Raw genomic sequence first — 17,773 nt, forward strand, 5'->3', positions numbered from 1 at the left:
TCAACGTTAAATATTAAGTAATTGGCCAATAGTTTTACGTTTTGAGAAGAAAATAGGAAGGAAGAGCAGTTACATTATCGACACGACGTAGTTGTGGACAACCGATTGCTACTAGTTAGTTCGCACGGCGCTCGTTGGCGCTACGAGCAACCCCCCCGCTTGCCCCCCGATTCCCGCGCGTTTTCCGCGATTCAGTGACGCGTTGTGTACAATAGACGAGTAATATAAATATTGATTGACCGGCCCAGTGGTCTCGCGGCCTGAGTGCAGGGGCTGCGAACCCGGAGGTCCCGAGTTCGAATCCGCTCACAACCTCTTAAGGATTTTTTCCGGGCCGGTCATCTTCAACCGAGTTTTCTGGTTGATCGGCGAGAACTGAATCGAGCTTCCAAAAATTATTAATTTGGATTATGGTTCTTTAAGCTTACTTACTATTATACTGATTCGAGATACGTTATAGTTACATAACTTTTAAGAAATGGGATAGTTATTTTTATCAACTTCTCCATATTTTTTGGTGTTACTTGTTCTTTGTCTCGTGAAATTTTTTGTCTCTTTTTTTTTGGCACGTCTGCAAGATTCACAATCACACTAATTGGAAGTCGATTCAGAGTTTCTGTCGATGATGACAGGCCACTCTTTTCTTTTATCTTTCCTTCTTTTTTCTTTTTTTTGACAGGTATCTCGTTTTTATCTTGATCTTCATTAGTTTCAATATCTTGTAATTTTCTTTTTTTTATCTTCTTCAATTCTTCATTAGCTGTAATGCAATTTGTAGTATGTATATCTTTTAAAGCTTTATCTTGTGCTTCAAAACTAGATTTTGATCTATTACTGTGTAACATAATATTATGTAATTGTAGTTTGCCAGATTTTACTTTTTTATCAGATTTTAATTTTGAAATTTCAGGTTTCGATTCCGCAGTCCTTTCTACTTCTTTCTTTTTTTCTGACAATGTGTCTAGACAATATTCTTTATTTTCTTTTAATCTTTTTTGTTTAAAGAAATTTAAACAAAAAAGATTAAAAAAGACATCGAGAGTGAAGAACAATATATGATAAAAGATAATGAATTTGAGAAGAAAGAAGCAAACTATGATCAACAAACGTGCAAAATTATAGAACACTGTATAAAAAGTAACAATGAAGAAGATGTGAATGAAGAGAATGATAAAGAAGATGCATATAAGATGAACTCGGTAAAAATAAAAATTACTGATGTTACTAAAGGACTTAAGATCAATAAAAATAAGAAGAGTAAGAAATCACCTAAGACTATTTCGTCTAGTAGTGAATCAAAAACAAAACGATATGTCGAAGCGACAAAATCACCTGTGAACAAAACTGAAGAAAATATTTTATTGGATGTATCAACTCTGACTTCGTCGTTCGAACAAAAAAAAGAATTAGATCCACAATGTTCTTTAAAAAGGAAAGCAGAACAAACTTTGGCTAAACAAATCAACACGTCTGCAATAGAATCCAAAAAGATTACATGTACGCTCATACTGTAGCGCGCGTCACACTTTTTGCACTTACAAGGCTGCGGTCCGTTTCATGCTTAAGCGCACATTTATCTATAGTATACGTGACATATACTACAGATAAATGCGCGATTAAGCATGAAACGGACCGCAGCCCAAGAGATTTATACGGTCGATTGTTTAAAGAAGGGGAAAGAGGAGCGAGAAAAGTGCAGGGGGTGCAGTTGCTAAAAACAGACATCTGTTGTTTTTGTGCGCCTGTCCGCACAAATCCGACCGACCGTGATCCGTTTTCTATATAGCCGCCTCTCTTTAAGAAACGCTCTTTAAGAATTCAATTAACGACATTAGTCCGACGAGTCTCGATTTTGCGACTCGTTCTGATCTTCCACTTGAAAATCTTCCACGTTAGCGCGTCCTCTTCAACCGTTTGCGAGAACAACGATCTTCCGAAAAGGTGAGAGAACGCGATTTTAATGAGCGTGTACGATTAAACGCTCCACATTATTCAACAATAATAAATACATCTGATTCAACAAACGATGGTTGTCTAGACGCGAGATCGCGCAACTCACGGACGATGGACGTGCCGACGCGATAAAACTCTCCACTTCCACGAAGTTGTTCACAGCTCGCGCGGATCCACGACGTCATGACGCGTCTACGAGGTCGAGCGTCTCTGATGGTGATTTTGACGATCAGCTCGATTCTGCTGGTCGTCATATATCATGTATTGAGCAACGAAGTTGACGAGATTACGTCAAACAAGAACGGCGCCCAGGTGCGCGCGGAGAATGGATTCTCGTTGGGCGACGATATCGACAATCCTCGTGGCGCTTTGCAGGCCGAGGAACAGATAATGAAGAACTGGAAAAACGGCAGGAAGAAGCTGACCAACGACAAGATGTTTGGCGCTCCACTCTACAAAGGTCACAAGATTGTCCATCTGGATCTGAAAGGTGCTCCGCCAAAGGTGAGCTACTACAGTAACCTATTTCCTCTACTCAAGAAGCTAGGTGCCACTGGTGTGCTTGTTGAATACGAGGACATGTTTCCCTTTGCGGATAGTATCGAGGACATCCGTGCCAATAATGCTTACTCTAGGAAAGATATTGCGCAAATGCAAAATCTAGCTAGGAAAAATCAGTTGATCGTCATACCATTGGTGCAAACTTTCGGTCACATGGAGTTTGTTCTCAAACTAGACAGATACAAAGATCTGAGAGAGGTTCCGCATTATCCACAAGTATTATGTCCTACTCACAACAAAACGCTTCCACTGATATACGAAATGATAAATCAAGTTGTATCCACACACCCGGCTTCCAAATATCTGCATATTGGTGCTGATGAGGTTTATCAAATAGGAGAATGTTCCAGATGCTTGGACGTTATGGCTAAGAAACAATGGAGCAAACGGCAATTGTTTCTCGATCACGTGTCTACTGTGGTCAAGTATATCAAAGAAAAATATCCGGATCTGACTGTGCTCATGTGGGATGATGAATTTCGTGAAATATCGCCGCAGGAAATTATCGACAGAGGTTTGCACTCAATGATAGAGCCGGTTGTCTGGAAGTACACCGCCGATCCTGGTATGACGTTGACGGATCAGCTTTGGGAAAGTTACGCCACAGTCTGGAAGCAAGTTTGGGTGGCGACGGCGTTCAAAGGCGCTACTTCACCGGACAGATATTACACGGATATTTCGTATCACATGGAAAATCATCTTCGCTGGTTAGAGATAATTCAGCGATATTCCAGTCAGATCACATTCAAAGGCGTGATGTTGACCGGGTGGCAGAGATACGATCACTTCAGTGTTCTTTGCGAATTGCTACCAGTCGGAATACCTTCTCTCGCCGTTAATTTAGCCGTGCTACAAACGTCGTATCTGAACAGCTTTCTGGAATTACCTAATCACGTAGCCGAAATTTTGCAATGCGACGGCATCATTTCTTTAACCGTACCGGAACCTCAGTACGGTTGGACCAAGTGCGGTTTTCACGGATCGTCGGTGTACGCCAGCGTTTTACGTCTCTACTCTTTGACGCAGGACGTGACGAAAATGGAGCAGGACAACACTTATAAAGGATGGTTGAAACCGTACAATATAAAGTATTCGTTTGCGAGTCCCAGTTACGTCGAACGAGCAGTTATCGACTTGGATAGATACAGAATGGAGATAATGTACATCGAGAAGGAAATGCGCACGGCTATGGAGGACATTTACGACAATTATACGATACAAGAGTGGCTTGACACATACATCGCGCCTCTGAGTGAAAAGCTCAATCAGTTGTGGGAAGTGAAAGAGAAACTCTTGGAGAAAAATACGTGGCCGAGAAGACCGCTCGTGAAATCTGATTTATAGTGGAGAAATGGTACTTTTTTTTCAAAGCAGGCAAGAATATTCGATTATATTCTCGACAATGATACAAATAGACTGAGAATGTTAAAAGAACAAAAATGAGAACAAAAAAAAACCAACATGAGAGATTTTTTAGAATATTATTCTATAAAAATGCGACGCGCGGATAATCAGTGAAACGTAATATATGATAACGCGAACTTGTAATATTCCATCTTGAATCGTTGTACAGAATGTGATAATTTGTAATTTGATAAAAAAAAAAAAAAAAAACAATCAAATAATATTATAACTGCACCGTCCGTATGTCGTTAGTAAATATTATTTATATGTATATCTCAAGAATATACCGTTTCATTTATATCTCTCGGGAATATATAATTATTTAGGAAGAAGAATAACAGTAGTGTTTTCATAAGTGTTCTCGACTTATGAATATTACTAGTTTTCCACTTAAGCTATAGATTATAGATGTTTTGACAAATTATAACAAACGAGCATCCTGACTTGCAGCATTCGAACAAATAAATTGTTGAACAATTTATTAAGAGTATTATTTTGAATTTTGTTACATATAGATACGTAATTTAACATGCAATATAGATTTTATAGATATATATATATATTATATGAAATTCTCCTTTTTACCATGGACGCACACAGATTGCCCTTCCTACATGTATTTTCTAATTGTAAATAACCAAATAAATATGATTGTTAGTTTATATAAATATAAACGTTTGTTTGCTAGAAATAATAACATATAAATATAATAAAATATAAATAAAATAGAATAGGTAAAATTTTATTCTGATGTGTTCTTTGATATAGTAACAATAAAAAAAAAAATTACTATATATATATATATATATTATATATACATATATTAATTTTCATATATCTAATTTAAATTGTGTTCGGCAAGTTTAGCCTAAGTGAATAACGTTTTGTGCCATATACATGCATAAGCGGATGATTGGCTGCTTTACATCAATATAAGACATAAAATGAAATATTATAACACGCAATGTGTTTGTACACATTCTTTTCTCTCTCGAGGAAAGTGATTAGATTTTCCTAAAAAACATGACATGACATAATATATACTTATTTTATAACTATCGATACATTGTTGTATAAATATACAATAAATATAGATATATGTATGTTGGTTTATTACGTCGACGCGATGCTCCTAGATACACGTTTTTTGGCTTTATGCAATTAATATAAATCTATGTTGTATGTATAACAATATATTGCTACGATTAGGAAAATGTGATCAATAAAAATCTGTTCTTAAATCTACACAAAAGAAGATTGTTGGTCCCACTCTATACAAATATGATTTTTATTTTTATTTATATATTGTGTGTATATATATAAATTTTCAGTACAGTTTATGCACACGTACAAAATGAATTGTTTAAATATTGTACTTTGTGTGTCGCACGTAATACATTTCAATGTAGTATCTAAATATTGTCCGACATCGTGTATGAAAATTTTTTATTATCTATTATTGCATATCGCGGTATAATTCTTGTTGAATTTTTACGTTTGATAAAACTCAATTACATGTAATAATATTATCGTTGTTTTTACATTTGTAATAAAAAGTGTGTTGTGAAAAGAGCGGGAAATGATTATTGCAACGCGCACACCGCGGATTTCGAAGCAGGAAAGTGAGAATGAAATGCGATCGGATGTTGCTTCTTATTCGGAATTCTTTTCACGACCTTGTGTATCGAATTTATGTCTACCGTATCACCGATTTCGGCGATAATAATGGGCTTGTGAAAGTCCTGGTCCGTTCTCGTCAATCGGACACCCAGGATCTGTGCCACTAGGGTTGCTATAGACAGAGACACCTGCAAAAAATATTACAATAAAATCTTTAAACGACGTTTGTATCTAAAACAAAAAACGTCAAAACGATTTTTATTTTCGTAGAAACGAAAAATGCGCGCGCGTATGCTTCTATCATTTGTTTTTTTTAAGATAAGAATTACCGATTCACCCGTTCTCGCCGACATGTCGTAACACGGAAATCCATTTTCCGCGGCGAATCGATGCGACCTGTCCCTCTTGACCGTTCTCTGATGTTCCATATCGCATTTGTTACCCACAATCGCTATCAAAGGCGGTTCGTCATAAGCGTCGATAAAATTCTTGATCTGACTAAGCCATTCTTCTAAAATCTCAAAACTCGAGCTGTTCGTGACGTCGTACACCAAAAGAATAATCTGTGATTTTACAAAGAAATAAATTTCGAGATTATCCACACGATAAGAACGCGCGAAAGAATTTCACAAACACAAAAAAATTTGTATTGCGGATCTTACGTGCGCTCCGAAAACGTATTTGTCCAACATGTTGCCGTGCAATGCGAGCCCGCCCACGTCCCACAAATGTAAATTGACATTTTTGTAACAACCAATAGTAATGTTCTTCAGGAAGAAGTCGATGCCCGAGGTGGGCACGTACTGTCTGGTAAAATCGTTGTTGCAAAACTTCTGGACGATGCTAGTCTAAACAATAATTCTTTCTCAACTAACGAAAATGACAGGCGTCGCGCGGTCAGGATAATAACAAAGGTATTACTTGGATGTGATTGATGTAATCAATACCGTTACACAGTAATCAGAAGAAACCGACAACTCGGACGAGAAATAAATTTCAAAATTAAAAGAACAAATGAATTTGGACTATTGAAGCAATAACACTGTTGTTGGAGTGTATATGTTTAAATCCGTTTGTTAACATATACAAAGTACATAAACATATACACTCCAACAACAGTGTTATTGCTTCAATAGCCAAAATTCATTTGTTCTTTGAAAATTCTTGAAGCTACATACAATCATCTTTTCAAAATTAAAAATTCGAATTCGAAACAAGTAAAGAATTTCCATTTTATGAGAGTAAAATATTTATTTTAATTTATTTTAATTTATATTAATTTATATATAGATGAGCAAATTTTATATTATTATATTTTTGATACATCAGATTTTTCTTCTTCACGTCGAGCGTCGTTCAGTGTGTGATGCGCAAGTAACAAAACTTAAAAGGTTAATAAATTCACGCTTGACCTACATAGTTCGTCTTATTTGATGCAAAAATCATCGATCAGAATATTTGTGCTTGCCCCGATTGGCCTTATTTGTCATATCATTGACAAAGCGGAGAACAGCGTAACCGCAGACATTGCATGTTGCGAGAATCTCCCCGGTGGATCCGGAAACACGAAGTCTCGTGGTCAGAGCTTTCATCGATCTGAACTCGCGTTATTACGTTCATCATTAATCCACAATCTCCGAGCGCGGGTACAACGCAAACATATTTATTATAAAAAAGAACAAACTATATATATTTATATATTCAACTATATAAAACACAATCATCATGATTATAGAAAATTTGCAATATTTTGTGTAACAGCGCGTCTACGTAAGTATGCGATTGTATAAATATTCACGGAAAAAAATCGAGCGATTTTTCTTACGCGCGTTGTTTTCTTTTTTTTAAGAAGAAAATTCAACAACACGAAACACAACGAGGATTACCGTCACCTGTTGAAAGGGTATCTCGTTCAATTTTCACCATGGCAATCGGCAAACAAATTTAAGTGAACGAACAGCACGCGTTGTTTCGTCGGCTTTTCGAGTACGAAAACGATGACGAAGGAAGGGATCAATCACCTCGACGCGCGACTCGCACACTTTCGATCGCTCGGACGTGTGAAACTCACTTTGCCAGCACCGGAGTCACCCACGAGCACGATTTTCAGCCGCTTCTCGGCTTCTACGACGTCCGACATATGGGACGGGATGAAAATCCGCGACAAATCGGCGGCGGCGGTTCTCGATGGGAATCATGCGAGCGGCATGACTCGACGACGACGGCCGCCAGGACGATGGTTTCTGATCGACTATAGCGCGGCATATAAACGTGGCTGCTCGCGTGTTGTGGTCGAACGAGCGAGGTCCGAATCGACCGACAGGCAGTGGCCAGTGCGGCGTCGTCGTCGTCGTCGTCGTCTGCTCTCAGCAGTAGTATGAATAAATTAACGAATAATCGATATAGCCTGCGAACCGCCACCACTGTCATTGGCGCTTGCCTCACGGCTTTAGTGTTGATCGTGAACAATGATGATGGGTAGCAATAAAAGGCCGTCGACAAAGACGCGCTTGCGTCTTGAGGTAATTGAACCCTAACTTTTGTCAACAACAAAAATATTTGATAACAAGATATATGTGAGGCCTTACGAGCCATTCGCAGGATGTTTGAGCGGAAACTGTGCGTGTATATGTATACATACACATGTAACGAATTCAACTTGTAAATCTTTATACAAGTGAGTGTTTTTTGAGTTGAAAACTCAATTCTTAAAATCATACGGGATGCTAGATTTGCATCTCACATATGACAGACCCCGGCACGGAAAGCCGGAGATTCCAGGTTCGACTCCTGGCCGAGGAGTTTTTTTCGCAATATTTTAAAATTAGTTAGGAGGGTATCCGGGGTCTGTCATATGTGAGATGCAAATCTAGCATCCCGTATGATTTTAAGAATTGAGTTTTCAACTCAAAAAACACTCACTTGTAAAAATTTACAAGTTGAATTTGTTACATGTGTGTGTATATATACACGTACAGTTTCTGTTCAAACATCCTGGCTCGTAAGGCCTCATATATATCTCGTATATTAATTTCAACGAGCCTTAAGTCATAACTGTTTAAAAATATTTGAAATTTTGGGAAATTATTTCCGGGGTAAAAAGTCGGAAAATTTACTGAAAAATTGATGATATTAAGTTACAACTGTTGTGCGATCGTGTGATATGAATTTTTTATTGTCTTCTTTTTATTTAAGTTAATACTGTCATAAAGAAATATTTTTGAATCTGTATCTCAGGCACTTGTGGTTATATCAATATAAACGATTAGAGCGATAGAATAAAACGCATCTCTGGAGACACATCTGTCGTATTCCTCTCTCAATTGAAAATCAAATCTTTGTAGTTGTTTAACAGATAATAATTGGACACCCTGCAACAAGTAGTCGTACGGACTACGGTCATTCTGTCGGCTCGCTCGAAATTCGCTTTGACGATTTCGTAGTATCTACCGTCGCTGCAATAGAAATGTATTTTATACCGGCTCTCTTGTACGTGTCATTTATATTACAATCTTACCTCAAACTAAGGCACTTAAGTTTGATGCATTTTACGCGCAAAATATCTATGGCTTTTTGACTCTTGTCAGAGAATCGCAAGTTCTCCGGATCCCATCTCAGTTCCAAACGTTCCAAATATGCGCAATTGTTTGCAATACCGTCCATCAATTGGTCCACGTGGATGTTAACGCCCAGTCTCTCTTGAGTGCCCATCACGAGTATTCTGAAGCAATAATCGATTCGATATTTCCGTTGGCGAACAAAAAATATATATGAGAGATCGATCGAATTGCGCGTTACTCACTTTGCGTTAACGATGATCGGCAGTACGCTCTGCCAAAGTTGATCGGTGATGTGCGGCATGCCCGATAATGCGAGGCCGTACAATTGATGGCCGTATCGCGACAAGAACTTGTTCAGAGCGTCGTCGCTCAGATTGTCGGAGCTGTCCAGATCGAGCGCTATCAGATTTCGCGGATTTCCAACCTCGGTCCACGCTTTCAGCACGCTATCATTGAATCCGTTCAATTGACCGGCGCTTAAAAAACGAAGCCCGGGAATTCTGGTGAGCATGTCGATCAGGCACTCCGTCGACAGGTCAGTGGCGGTAACATCGAGTTCCTGAATGCTCGATTTCTCCCACTCGACCTGGATCACGTATTCACTTTGTAGATCTGAAATGTAGCATTGACGAAAGTACATAAACATAGTGGAAAATTATAGAATATATATATACATATAAATTTATCAAAAACGATGATAACAATATATCTGACTTGTTCCTTGCATAAGCAGACACGTCAATCTTCTGCTTCTTTGAAAAAGAGTCTTCATGGTCGAACCGGTTACTTTGGCGCAAAAATTGACGGCGAGACATTCCAATTGTATGCAATTCGAAGAGAAAGCGTCAATGTGCGAATCGTCTACGAAGTTGATCCCGTACAAGTTGATAACTCGTAAATTAGGCGTCGCCGATTTCAGTTTGTGCACATTGATTACCTCGTAAATTTCCTCCTCTTCTTCCTCGACCTTTTCGTACGTTCCTATGCGTGTAGAGAACAGTAGATTTTGATCCTTTCGCGCGGTTTGTTACAAGAATTTCTCAAGATTTCTGCATTTTTTTTTTCACAATTGACTTTTTTAATTTTATAGCGGAATAAAATGAATAATTCATACGTATGTGATCCAAAACAAGCATTCAATATAAATTTTTCTCACATCGACCGAACAACTCTTTGCTAGTTTTTTAAAACAAATTCTGCGCGAAGAATTCGCAGAAAACTAAACCCGTCGCTTACTGACCGATCAAATGGAGAATTTCCAGACCGTTGATGAAATTGTAGATTTTTCTCATAAAACCCTCCATAAAGATGACCTCGGACAAGCATATACACATGTATTTCAATTTCGTGGGGAACGCCTGCATTTCTGAAAAATCGTGCAGTTGCATTGCAGTGGAAAAGTCCAGCAACATGTGTGTCAGATTCGGACACTTGTTTGCCAATTCGTGCAGCACCGTGTGCGTTATCAGTTCAATCGGCAACTCGATGTATCTTAACGACGCTCCGAATCTGACGCTGCAAATAATCGAAAAATTGGATGTTTTTTTTTTTTTTTTTTCATATCCCGATTGAATTGATCATTTATAATACACGACTGCGAGTTTTTTTTTTTTTTTTTGTCACCTGCGTGCGTGAGACAGTTTCAACAGCTTCAACAAGTTTAACCCTCGGAGAACACACTGGGTCAATTTGATTCTGTTCGTCGACTTTGATCAAAATATTTTGCTTCAATTTTGCTTTTTTGTAACATATTTTTTACAATGTTAATAATGTTAACGACACTTTAAAACTATATATAGGCATATTCCAAACTGTTCAAAATATATCCGAAAATTTTTTCAAGCCAATCGGATAAGTGCATTTTAAATGGTAGGCATCTCAAAAAGTGGACAAGGTCAAATTGACCCATATTGTTCTTCTTGATTGAAAAAATAGATGTGTTCCCCGAGGGTTAACGTTACCTGATCAAGTGTAGCAGATTTTCCAACGAGTTCACGTGAAGACCGCTTATTTCCGGTCTGAGCGACACGTGTTTCCAGAGCCGCGTGTCGTATGCGATCTGTCGCCAGCGTTTGCAAACTCTCGCGACTCTGCATATCTCGCGATGCGACAGATAACTAAAGACGTTCAAGAGAACTTTATCCGGTAGTTTTTCTATTGTCTGCAAAATAAAAACGTATCATTGTCAGTTTTCTTTTCTAAAAACAGATTTATTTTTTCTTCGAGAAAGAATAAGACGCGCGCGCGCGATATATTGCGGCCTTTTTTTTTTCAACAGCGAACCATCGATCGATCATATGTTATGTAATTTAAAAAAGAACTAATTGCGTGAATATCATCGTGAATTGAGAGCGTACAATTTGCGTAGCACGCGTGTGTTTCCCGTATATCGTTGATGACGCGTAATATTCACACACACACACGTTGGCGCGTAATGTTGAGATCAAAATTATAGATGTAAATATATCCATCGAGCTTGCTCGTACCGTTAAATCAAGCTATATTTGTTATCGAGGCATGTCGGTTTTTGTATGTGTTAAAATTTTGAAACGTTACACAAAGTGACACACAGATGCGATAAAGCGACTTAATACGATATTGATGAGGCGACTTCTCGATACCGGATATATATATATAACATATTTATAGAGAAATGTCATTCCTATTTTAGAAGATTCGCACATCGAATTCTTGTGACATTTATATTCACTTTGTACGGACACTTTGTATATAAATTACATATATGTCCGTGCGAAAATTAAGTCAACCAGTAATTTTGTAGCGTTGACATTTTTTTTTTATTGCATTAAGAAGAACTTACAGTACGACTCTTAGCAGGACCACCCTCGGAAACATACATCTGAGACGTTTCCAGAGCGATTTGGCCCCAAACATCCACACCGCCGAGATCCATGATGCTGTTTCTTTTGACGTTTTAGATCGGATTAAAGGTGTGACGAATGCAGTTCTTCAACTTCCGTCGATTTTTCTCACGAGTTTCAGGAATTATATTTTATTGTTTCACAACGAGAATGCGGAATACTATATTTAACTATGTTTAATTTAACTATGTTTAATTTTCTGCTGTTTTCAATACTGGTATTTTAATTCGAGGTCACCTTCATTTTCGCTCTTTTGATTAAACGTCACTGCGTTAATATCGCTCACGATTTTTTATCTCGTATTTGACATGATTTTCACAGTATTGGATATGTGGATCTTCGATTTGTGCACTTTAACTAGTTCTTTTTATTTTTATTTTTTTTTTTTGTTTGTTACGCGATGGGAAATTCGGTATAACAAAAACGGAAGAAACTGGTGTTTTCTATTTTCACATGCGGTTTGTGCGGAATCCCACGACACGAGGCGAAATTCGGGGAAGCTCAAACTACACAAGTCTTCGGATGCTTTTAATCGGATCGCGCTTGCGCGCCGCCCTAAATATACGACTTGGAAGGCTTGCCTGTACTTTATTTTAAACCTTGTCGTCTGCATTCACACAAACGCGAAATACAAACCTTCCATTTTTAATGAATGCTTTATTTCCTGATAAAGCATACGTACACACACACAGAAGTGCTCACTTTACTCTGCGGTCGTTGAACTTTTTAATTTCGAATATTTATTCGCGAATATATTGTGTTTGCGCTACCGAAGCGCATTTGCGATATTCACGATTGCACTTTTTTACTAATTTTTTTTCGATACAATTTTCGCAAATTCAGTATCGCGATTGTGTGCGCACAGAGTTCGATTTTTCAAGTGACGTAAATGTTACACGTTAATGCAGAATTCAGCTAGTGTGCTATATCGTACGTTCTTTGTGGTTTATTGCATTATTTTGCATTGCAATGGTTTCTTTTATATAGTTTCATAGTTTTGCACACACTACTCTATCGTGATGTTCGAGAAATTCTAGATATTAGTTTAGGCGAGAGAAACACTTGTTATGTGGTTTTGATTTTAGCGTGTATTTATAAATAATTGTTTTTTTTTTTTTTTTTACATGATGTATATAAAAACATTCAAATTTATACACACACATATATATATATGTAAAGAGAAAGAGAGAAGAAAACACGTATTGAAAATGTGATATACGTGTAATAAAGAATCCGTTGTTTTATTTTTAATGTACGAAGCTCGCGCTAAAAACAAACGATATTACGAATTGTGCGAGAGGCGTAGGAAAATACACTTATCCAATAGGAATCTTCAGAAAAATCATCACGGACGATTGATTTTACATTTGTCTTCGTTATAGTCGGAAACGTGTCAGAATGATATTAATAGTGAAAGATTCGCAACGCCAGATTGAATGAAATTACTTGTGAAATAAGATTCCTAATGTCTCTCGTGTGTTCCACGCGCAATAACTGGCATGATTTCAAAGTGATACATCTAATGAGCCACCAGCAACAGGTACCCGCGTGTATCATATAATTAAAATATACAAAATGTTTTCTCTTGTGAACCGGCGACATTAACGTAGGGAAGTACACTCGCGGTTCGGTCTTTACATACATAATTCTAATAATTATTTAAATATATATAAATATATATTAATATATCAAATATCATATTAATATGAAAAAAGTGGGGATATATCACACAGTGGGTATATAAACAACTCATTTTGAAGGTTGTACATCAGTACTTTCTTTGATTTTAACGTACCACTGTTGGTTTGAATATGTTGGTGCTTTTGTTCGGTTTTATGTGCACTTCTGACTAGTAATTATTTTTTTTAACAATTTTTCTATATTTAAAATTTTTTTAAATTATTTTTGACATATCATTTTCAATACAGACATCATTTGCGACTACTACTTGAACAATCACTAATAACTTACTGATGTGCAATTACGTTTATATTTTCTGCGGTGAGTTTAATTTATTTCGACAGTTTTTTCTTATTATATGAATATGTTTTTAATTTTAAAAAAATTTTTTTTATTGTTATCTCCTTTTATTTGCGAGAAAAAATCCTAATTCATACTGTCATTTTTATTGTATACTTTTTTTGTTCAGTTCTTTACCACTGATGAAGATCCAATCCAAGGATCGAAACGTTTGGTATTAATAAATTGATTCAAACACACGTCCACCCAGTGTACTCCTCGTATTGGACTTAACCTAGTACTTCATATTAATATGTAGTGTAAACTGTAATACATATTGAATCCTGTTTACAAGAATTGTTTAAATAAAACTTTTTTGAAGTATTCTACTGGTTTTTTGCGTGTGTGTAAAAACTGATTTATCTCTCGTGTTCGATAATAAATTTCCGGTCAATTAAATTGTTTTTTTTAATAAAATGTGTGAGACTGAAGCTAAAAAATATAATCCGGATTATTACCGTCGATTTTCCGCGATGCGTGCTGAATTCTTCTTTGGATATCGCGCTGACGTGCTCCACAGCTAATTGCGTCCAAGTAGTCATTGTAGTCAGAGAGCTCAGATAACTTCACGGACACGAGAAGAACAGAAAGCGAGAACGTGACAACACACGAGACACAAACGACTACGAATTAAAAAATTTTGCTCGCATTTTTTCGTGAAAATCGCATCGAATATGACAAACTCGCGCTGAGCGAACGGGAAATCAAGTCTCGGATCTATGGAGTCGGATCGACCGTTTGACCATCCTAGAACAGTCGACACTTGCGACTGAGTCTGACTTTAATTAGTTATAAATAAAGGCAAGCTGAGACAGACAGGCAGGTAGGCATCAGGCCAGAATGGGAAGAGCGCTATTGACATTCCTCGGCGTATTGATGTGACAACGTTGAAAAGAAACGAACATGTGACGTCGGTCAAAAATGATCTCGGCCCGAGAACTGAATTTACCGAACGGCAATTCGTACAATCTACGGATATAGTTCGAGATAAAAATAGTAATTTGCGAGATTAAAAAAAAAAAGTTGTGATTTGTATTTCTAACTATGGGATATTTTTTATTTTGTAAATCGGTCGGTTAATAAAGTCATGAGATAAAATGCATTTACCGTATTAGGACGCCTTATGATCTTTTCCGAATCGTCGTCTCCTTCGAAGGCGTTGAGCTGTTGCAGCGCGGCCTCCACGCTCAGGACATTCCAATTCGACATTCTTCGCATATCCATAACGACACGAGATTAATGGGAAGACGAGAGACAATCGAGATTAGAGAAGAAAGATCTCAATGTGGCGCAAAAAGTAAAAAACCAAAAAAAAAAAAAAAATAGACACGTGAGAAGAGCAGCTTTTCACACAGTTACTTCGCGAGACGGTGCCACTTAGCAGCGACGCGCGTGAAAAAAGTTCTTTGTTAATTGCGAACGACAAATACGATTTGCATGTATCACTTTTGCGATATATCACAAAGGTCTTCCTGTTGCAACAACTCTTCACCATCACTCGTGAGCAAAACAACAATCACAACAGATTAAAAAAACGCGCGCGATATTTCCTGTGGAAGAAAAAAAACGGAAACGCGTATTTATATAAAAAAAAAAATTTATATTACAAAATTATTTTTTAAAAAATTGTAAGTTGTACAATATAGGAAAAGCGCACGTTTTCGAGATTTTGTGCGGAAATTGTGTTTGCGGATCCCTACTGAGAGTGTGAGCTAGACTCGCCACATTTTCACGCGAAGCCGCGTTCGCCTCGGACACAATTGCTTGTCACCGTGAGGAAATTCCGACGGATCGAAATAAAATCTCTAGTTTCCTCGATTCGCGCAAGAATGTGATTTCTCGTGCATCTAGTCTAGATTTCGAGAACGGATGCGGAACGTCGTCATCGAACAGACGAAAAGTGGACGTACTCGGTCATCGTCGTTGATGCTCGTGTGGACGACCGTCGTCCGCCTGCGTTCTGCCGGATTGGAAGAGAGAAAAATTGCAACTAAAATAATCGTGTATATGTTTCTCTCAGTCGCTTTCTCAAAATAGATCCCGCTGGAGTGCTCAGCGAGTCGCAAGCGGAACGCGAAATCTCATTCGAGCGAATAATAAAGTCCGGTGTATTTTTTAATTATATGTATTATACACGCGGTTCAAACTCAACGTGAGAGAAAACGACATGTTCTTTTTTACATTGCATCGAAATATAATGTATACGTCGTATATACGTACAATATACGAACCCCACTTGCTTCTTTTGTTCGCGTCGAGCTAAACTTTACTCGCAACTTCTGCCAAAAACTGTCACTAGCTGTGTCATATAAGTAGACTTGAAATGTCTTTGGAAAATATTCGGTGATATTTTGTAACAAAGTGTGTTTGTACGTTCACACGTTCAATTTTTGAATCGAGAAATAGATAGATTTTTTTTTATACGCACATACGTGCGTATAAACAAGTGTGAGTCTTCGCTTGAATTAAAAGAAGAATTAAATATTGGTGAACACACACACATCGAGTCTGTTTCATATTGCGGATAAATAGATACATGCCAAATATTTGAAAAGTTCATACAGAGAGAAAACTTATCTTATAAGTATCGGAAAATACCTCTCTTGTAAGAAACTTAAACTGCCAAGAAGCTGATTCAGATGCTTTATTTTTGTGCGATTTATCGTGCAAGATGTTGTTCCATGAGTTAAAGGAGAAGTACAATATATTCTCTTTGGCCGTATTTGCATTTATAGCCGCAAACATTTATCGCACGTAAAATTAATTAATTAGTAAAACAACAAACAACTTTTTAAAAATACTTGTGTATTTTTTACGATATAATTTTTTTTCCATTTTTTACATTTGTGTTTTCGTCAAATCGCGAGGAACTCACACAGCGAAGTATATCTGAGATTTAAATCAGATATCTCAGTGATATCTGACTAGTATTTACGCAAATCAGATATTCTGATATTTCAGATATTTTCCAGATATCTTTGTGATATATTTTGCCGTGTAGGAAAATTAATTTCGACAATTTGATTTCGTTTTCGGAAAACTTTCTAAATTTACATTCATTAAAGGATCGTCAACGGACCAATTTTCCATTGACCGAGATTCAAGCCCTTGGCATTCTGCCGCTCGCGACTTGATTAATTAAGGTCGCGTGGAAAAGTACGACGCTCGGGATGATATATAAATTTTCAACAGTTTACACACATCTCTTTGAGACATCTGGAACATGTGGAAAAACAATTTTTTTTTCCGTCAATAATCTCGTAATCGTTACAAAAAGACAGAGTCCGACGAAACGATAAATTTGATAAATATATTACACACATGTAATTGTGTTGTACGATCACAAAAACGAACGTATTTTCAAGTGATCTGTTGAAAACATTCGGAAATACGATAAATTTCGCACAGTTGTAAATATTTGCGGATTTCATTCTCGCAAATTTCTCTCCAAGATTAATAAAGCCAGTCAACAACAAAATCTACTCGTTTCGCTTCGCAAAACCAATTAGTTTTCTAAAGGTTCGCGCGTTCGTGCTCTATGAATATATTTGACATGTTTTGTGACCGATAAGATATTTTTTATTCTAAGATTTAACTAACAAACCTTCGTGTATGTGGGAAACACGCATAGAAATTAATGTACAGTGCGGAGCACCATATCGTGCGCCGTGAGGAGAAGTAGTTCTCCTCCGGCTGCCTCCTACTAGCACGCGCCAGCGGCCCGAGATTTAATCCATATGTACCGGCACGGTTACCGATGACACATACCGACGC

At 37.4% G+C, this 17,773-nt stretch overlaps 3 protein-coding genes across 8 annotated transcripts; 1 reads left to right on the forward strand and 2 right to left on the reverse strand.

The window, feature by feature from the left end:
- The first annotated feature begins 1,652 nt into the window (after positions 1 to 1,652).
- On the forward strand, positions 1,653 to 4,139 carry LOC109859492 (hexosaminidase D-like). Its single transcript, XM_020437800.1, has 2 exons — positions 1,653 to 1,941; positions 2,039 to 4,139. The coding sequence occupies exon 2, from the start codon at positions 2,137 to 2,139 to the stop codon at positions 3,856 to 3,858; it is 1,722 nt and encodes a 573-aa protein (XP_020293389.1). The 5' UTR covers positions 1,653 to 1,941; positions 2,039 to 2,136; the 3' UTR covers positions 3,859 to 4,139.
- A 558-nt stretch (positions 4,140 to 4,697) lies between these two features.
- LOC109859472 (ras-related protein Rab-28-like) lies at positions 4,698 to 8,090 on the reverse strand. 2 transcript variants are annotated; one of them, XM_020437767.1, is made up of 4 exons: positions 7,610 to 8,085; positions 6,201 to 6,386; positions 5,868 to 6,101; positions 4,698 to 5,726 (listed from the first exon to the last, which is right to left on the reverse strand). In XM_020437767.1, the coding sequence occupies exons 1-4, from the start codon at positions 7,676 to 7,678 to the stop codon at positions 5,502 to 5,504; spliced, it is 714 nt and encodes a 237-aa protein (XP_020293356.1). In that variant the 5' UTR covers positions 7,679 to 8,085; the 3' UTR covers positions 4,698 to 5,501. The 2 variants fall into 2 exon arrangements, with proteins under 2 accessions (XP_020293356.1, XP_020293357.1); XM_020437768.1 differs by having other exon boundaries at positions 5,532 to 5,726; positions 5,876 to 6,101; positions 7,610 to 8,090.
- A 599-nt stretch (positions 8,091 to 8,689) lies between these two features.
- LOC109859493 (uncharacterized F-box/LRR-repeat protein C02F5.7) lies at positions 8,690 to 15,956 on the reverse strand. 5 transcript variants are annotated; one of them, XM_020437803.1, is made up of 8 exons: positions 15,910 to 15,956; positions 15,107 to 15,209; positions 11,060 to 11,259; positions 10,339 to 10,613; positions 9,813 to 10,079; positions 9,341 to 9,710; positions 9,056 to 9,259; positions 8,690 to 8,993 (listed from the first exon to the last, which is right to left on the reverse strand). In XM_020437803.1, the coding sequence occupies exons 1-8, from the start codon at positions 15,915 to 15,917 to the stop codon at positions 8,858 to 8,860; spliced, it is 1,563 nt and encodes a 520-aa protein (XP_020293392.1). In that variant the 5' UTR covers positions 15,918 to 15,956; the 3' UTR covers positions 8,690 to 8,857. The 5 variants fall into 5 exon arrangements, with proteins under 5 accessions (XP_020293392.1, XP_020293395.1, XP_020293391.1 ...); XM_020437806.1 differs by lacking the exon at positions 15,910 to 15,956 and adding an exon at positions 14,458 to 14,563 and having other exon boundaries at positions 15,107 to 15,176; XM_020437802.1 differs by having other exon boundaries at positions 15,107 to 15,956.
- Positions 15,957 to 17,773: the final 1,817 nt, after the last annotated feature.

This window comes from Pseudomyrmex gracilis, unplaced genomic scaffold (genome assembly GCF_002006095.1).
Source record: "Pseudomyrmex gracilis isolate BER0280 unplaced genomic scaffold, ASM200609v1 scaffold_264, whole genome shotgun sequence".
NCBI lineage: Eukaryota > Metazoa > Arthropoda > Insecta > Hymenoptera > Formicidae > Pseudomyrmex > Pseudomyrmex gracilis.

Coding starts and splice junctions, on each gene's coding strand:
- LOC109859493 (XM_020437802.1), bottom strand. CDS start 15,223: ATGGATATGCGAAGAATGTCGAATTGGAATGTCCTGAGCGTGGAGGCC. Junction 9,711..9,812: donor TCTGCTTATGCAAGGAACAA/GTCAGATATATT, acceptor GCTACATTTCAG/ATCTACAAAGTGAATACGTG. Junction 9,260..9,340: donor CCGATCATCGTTAACGCAAA/GTGAGTAACGCG, acceptor TTATTGCTTCAG/AATACTCGTGATGGGCACTC.
- LOC109859472 (XM_020437767.1), bottom strand. CDS start 7,678: ATGTCGGACGTCGTAGAAGCCGAGAAGCGGCTGAAAATCGTGCTCGTG. Junction 6,387..7,609: donor GTGACTCCGGTGCTGGCAAA/GTGAGTTTCACA, acceptor ATTATTGTTTAG/ACTAGCATCGTCCAGAAGTT. Junction 5,727..5,867: donor CGGCGAGAACGGGTGAATCG/GTAATTCTTATC, acceptor TATTTTTTGCAG/GTGTCTCTGTCTATAGCAAC.
- LOC109859492 (XM_020437800.1), top strand. CDS start 2,137: ATGACGCGTCTACGAGGTCGAGCGTCTCTGATGGTGATTTTGACGATC.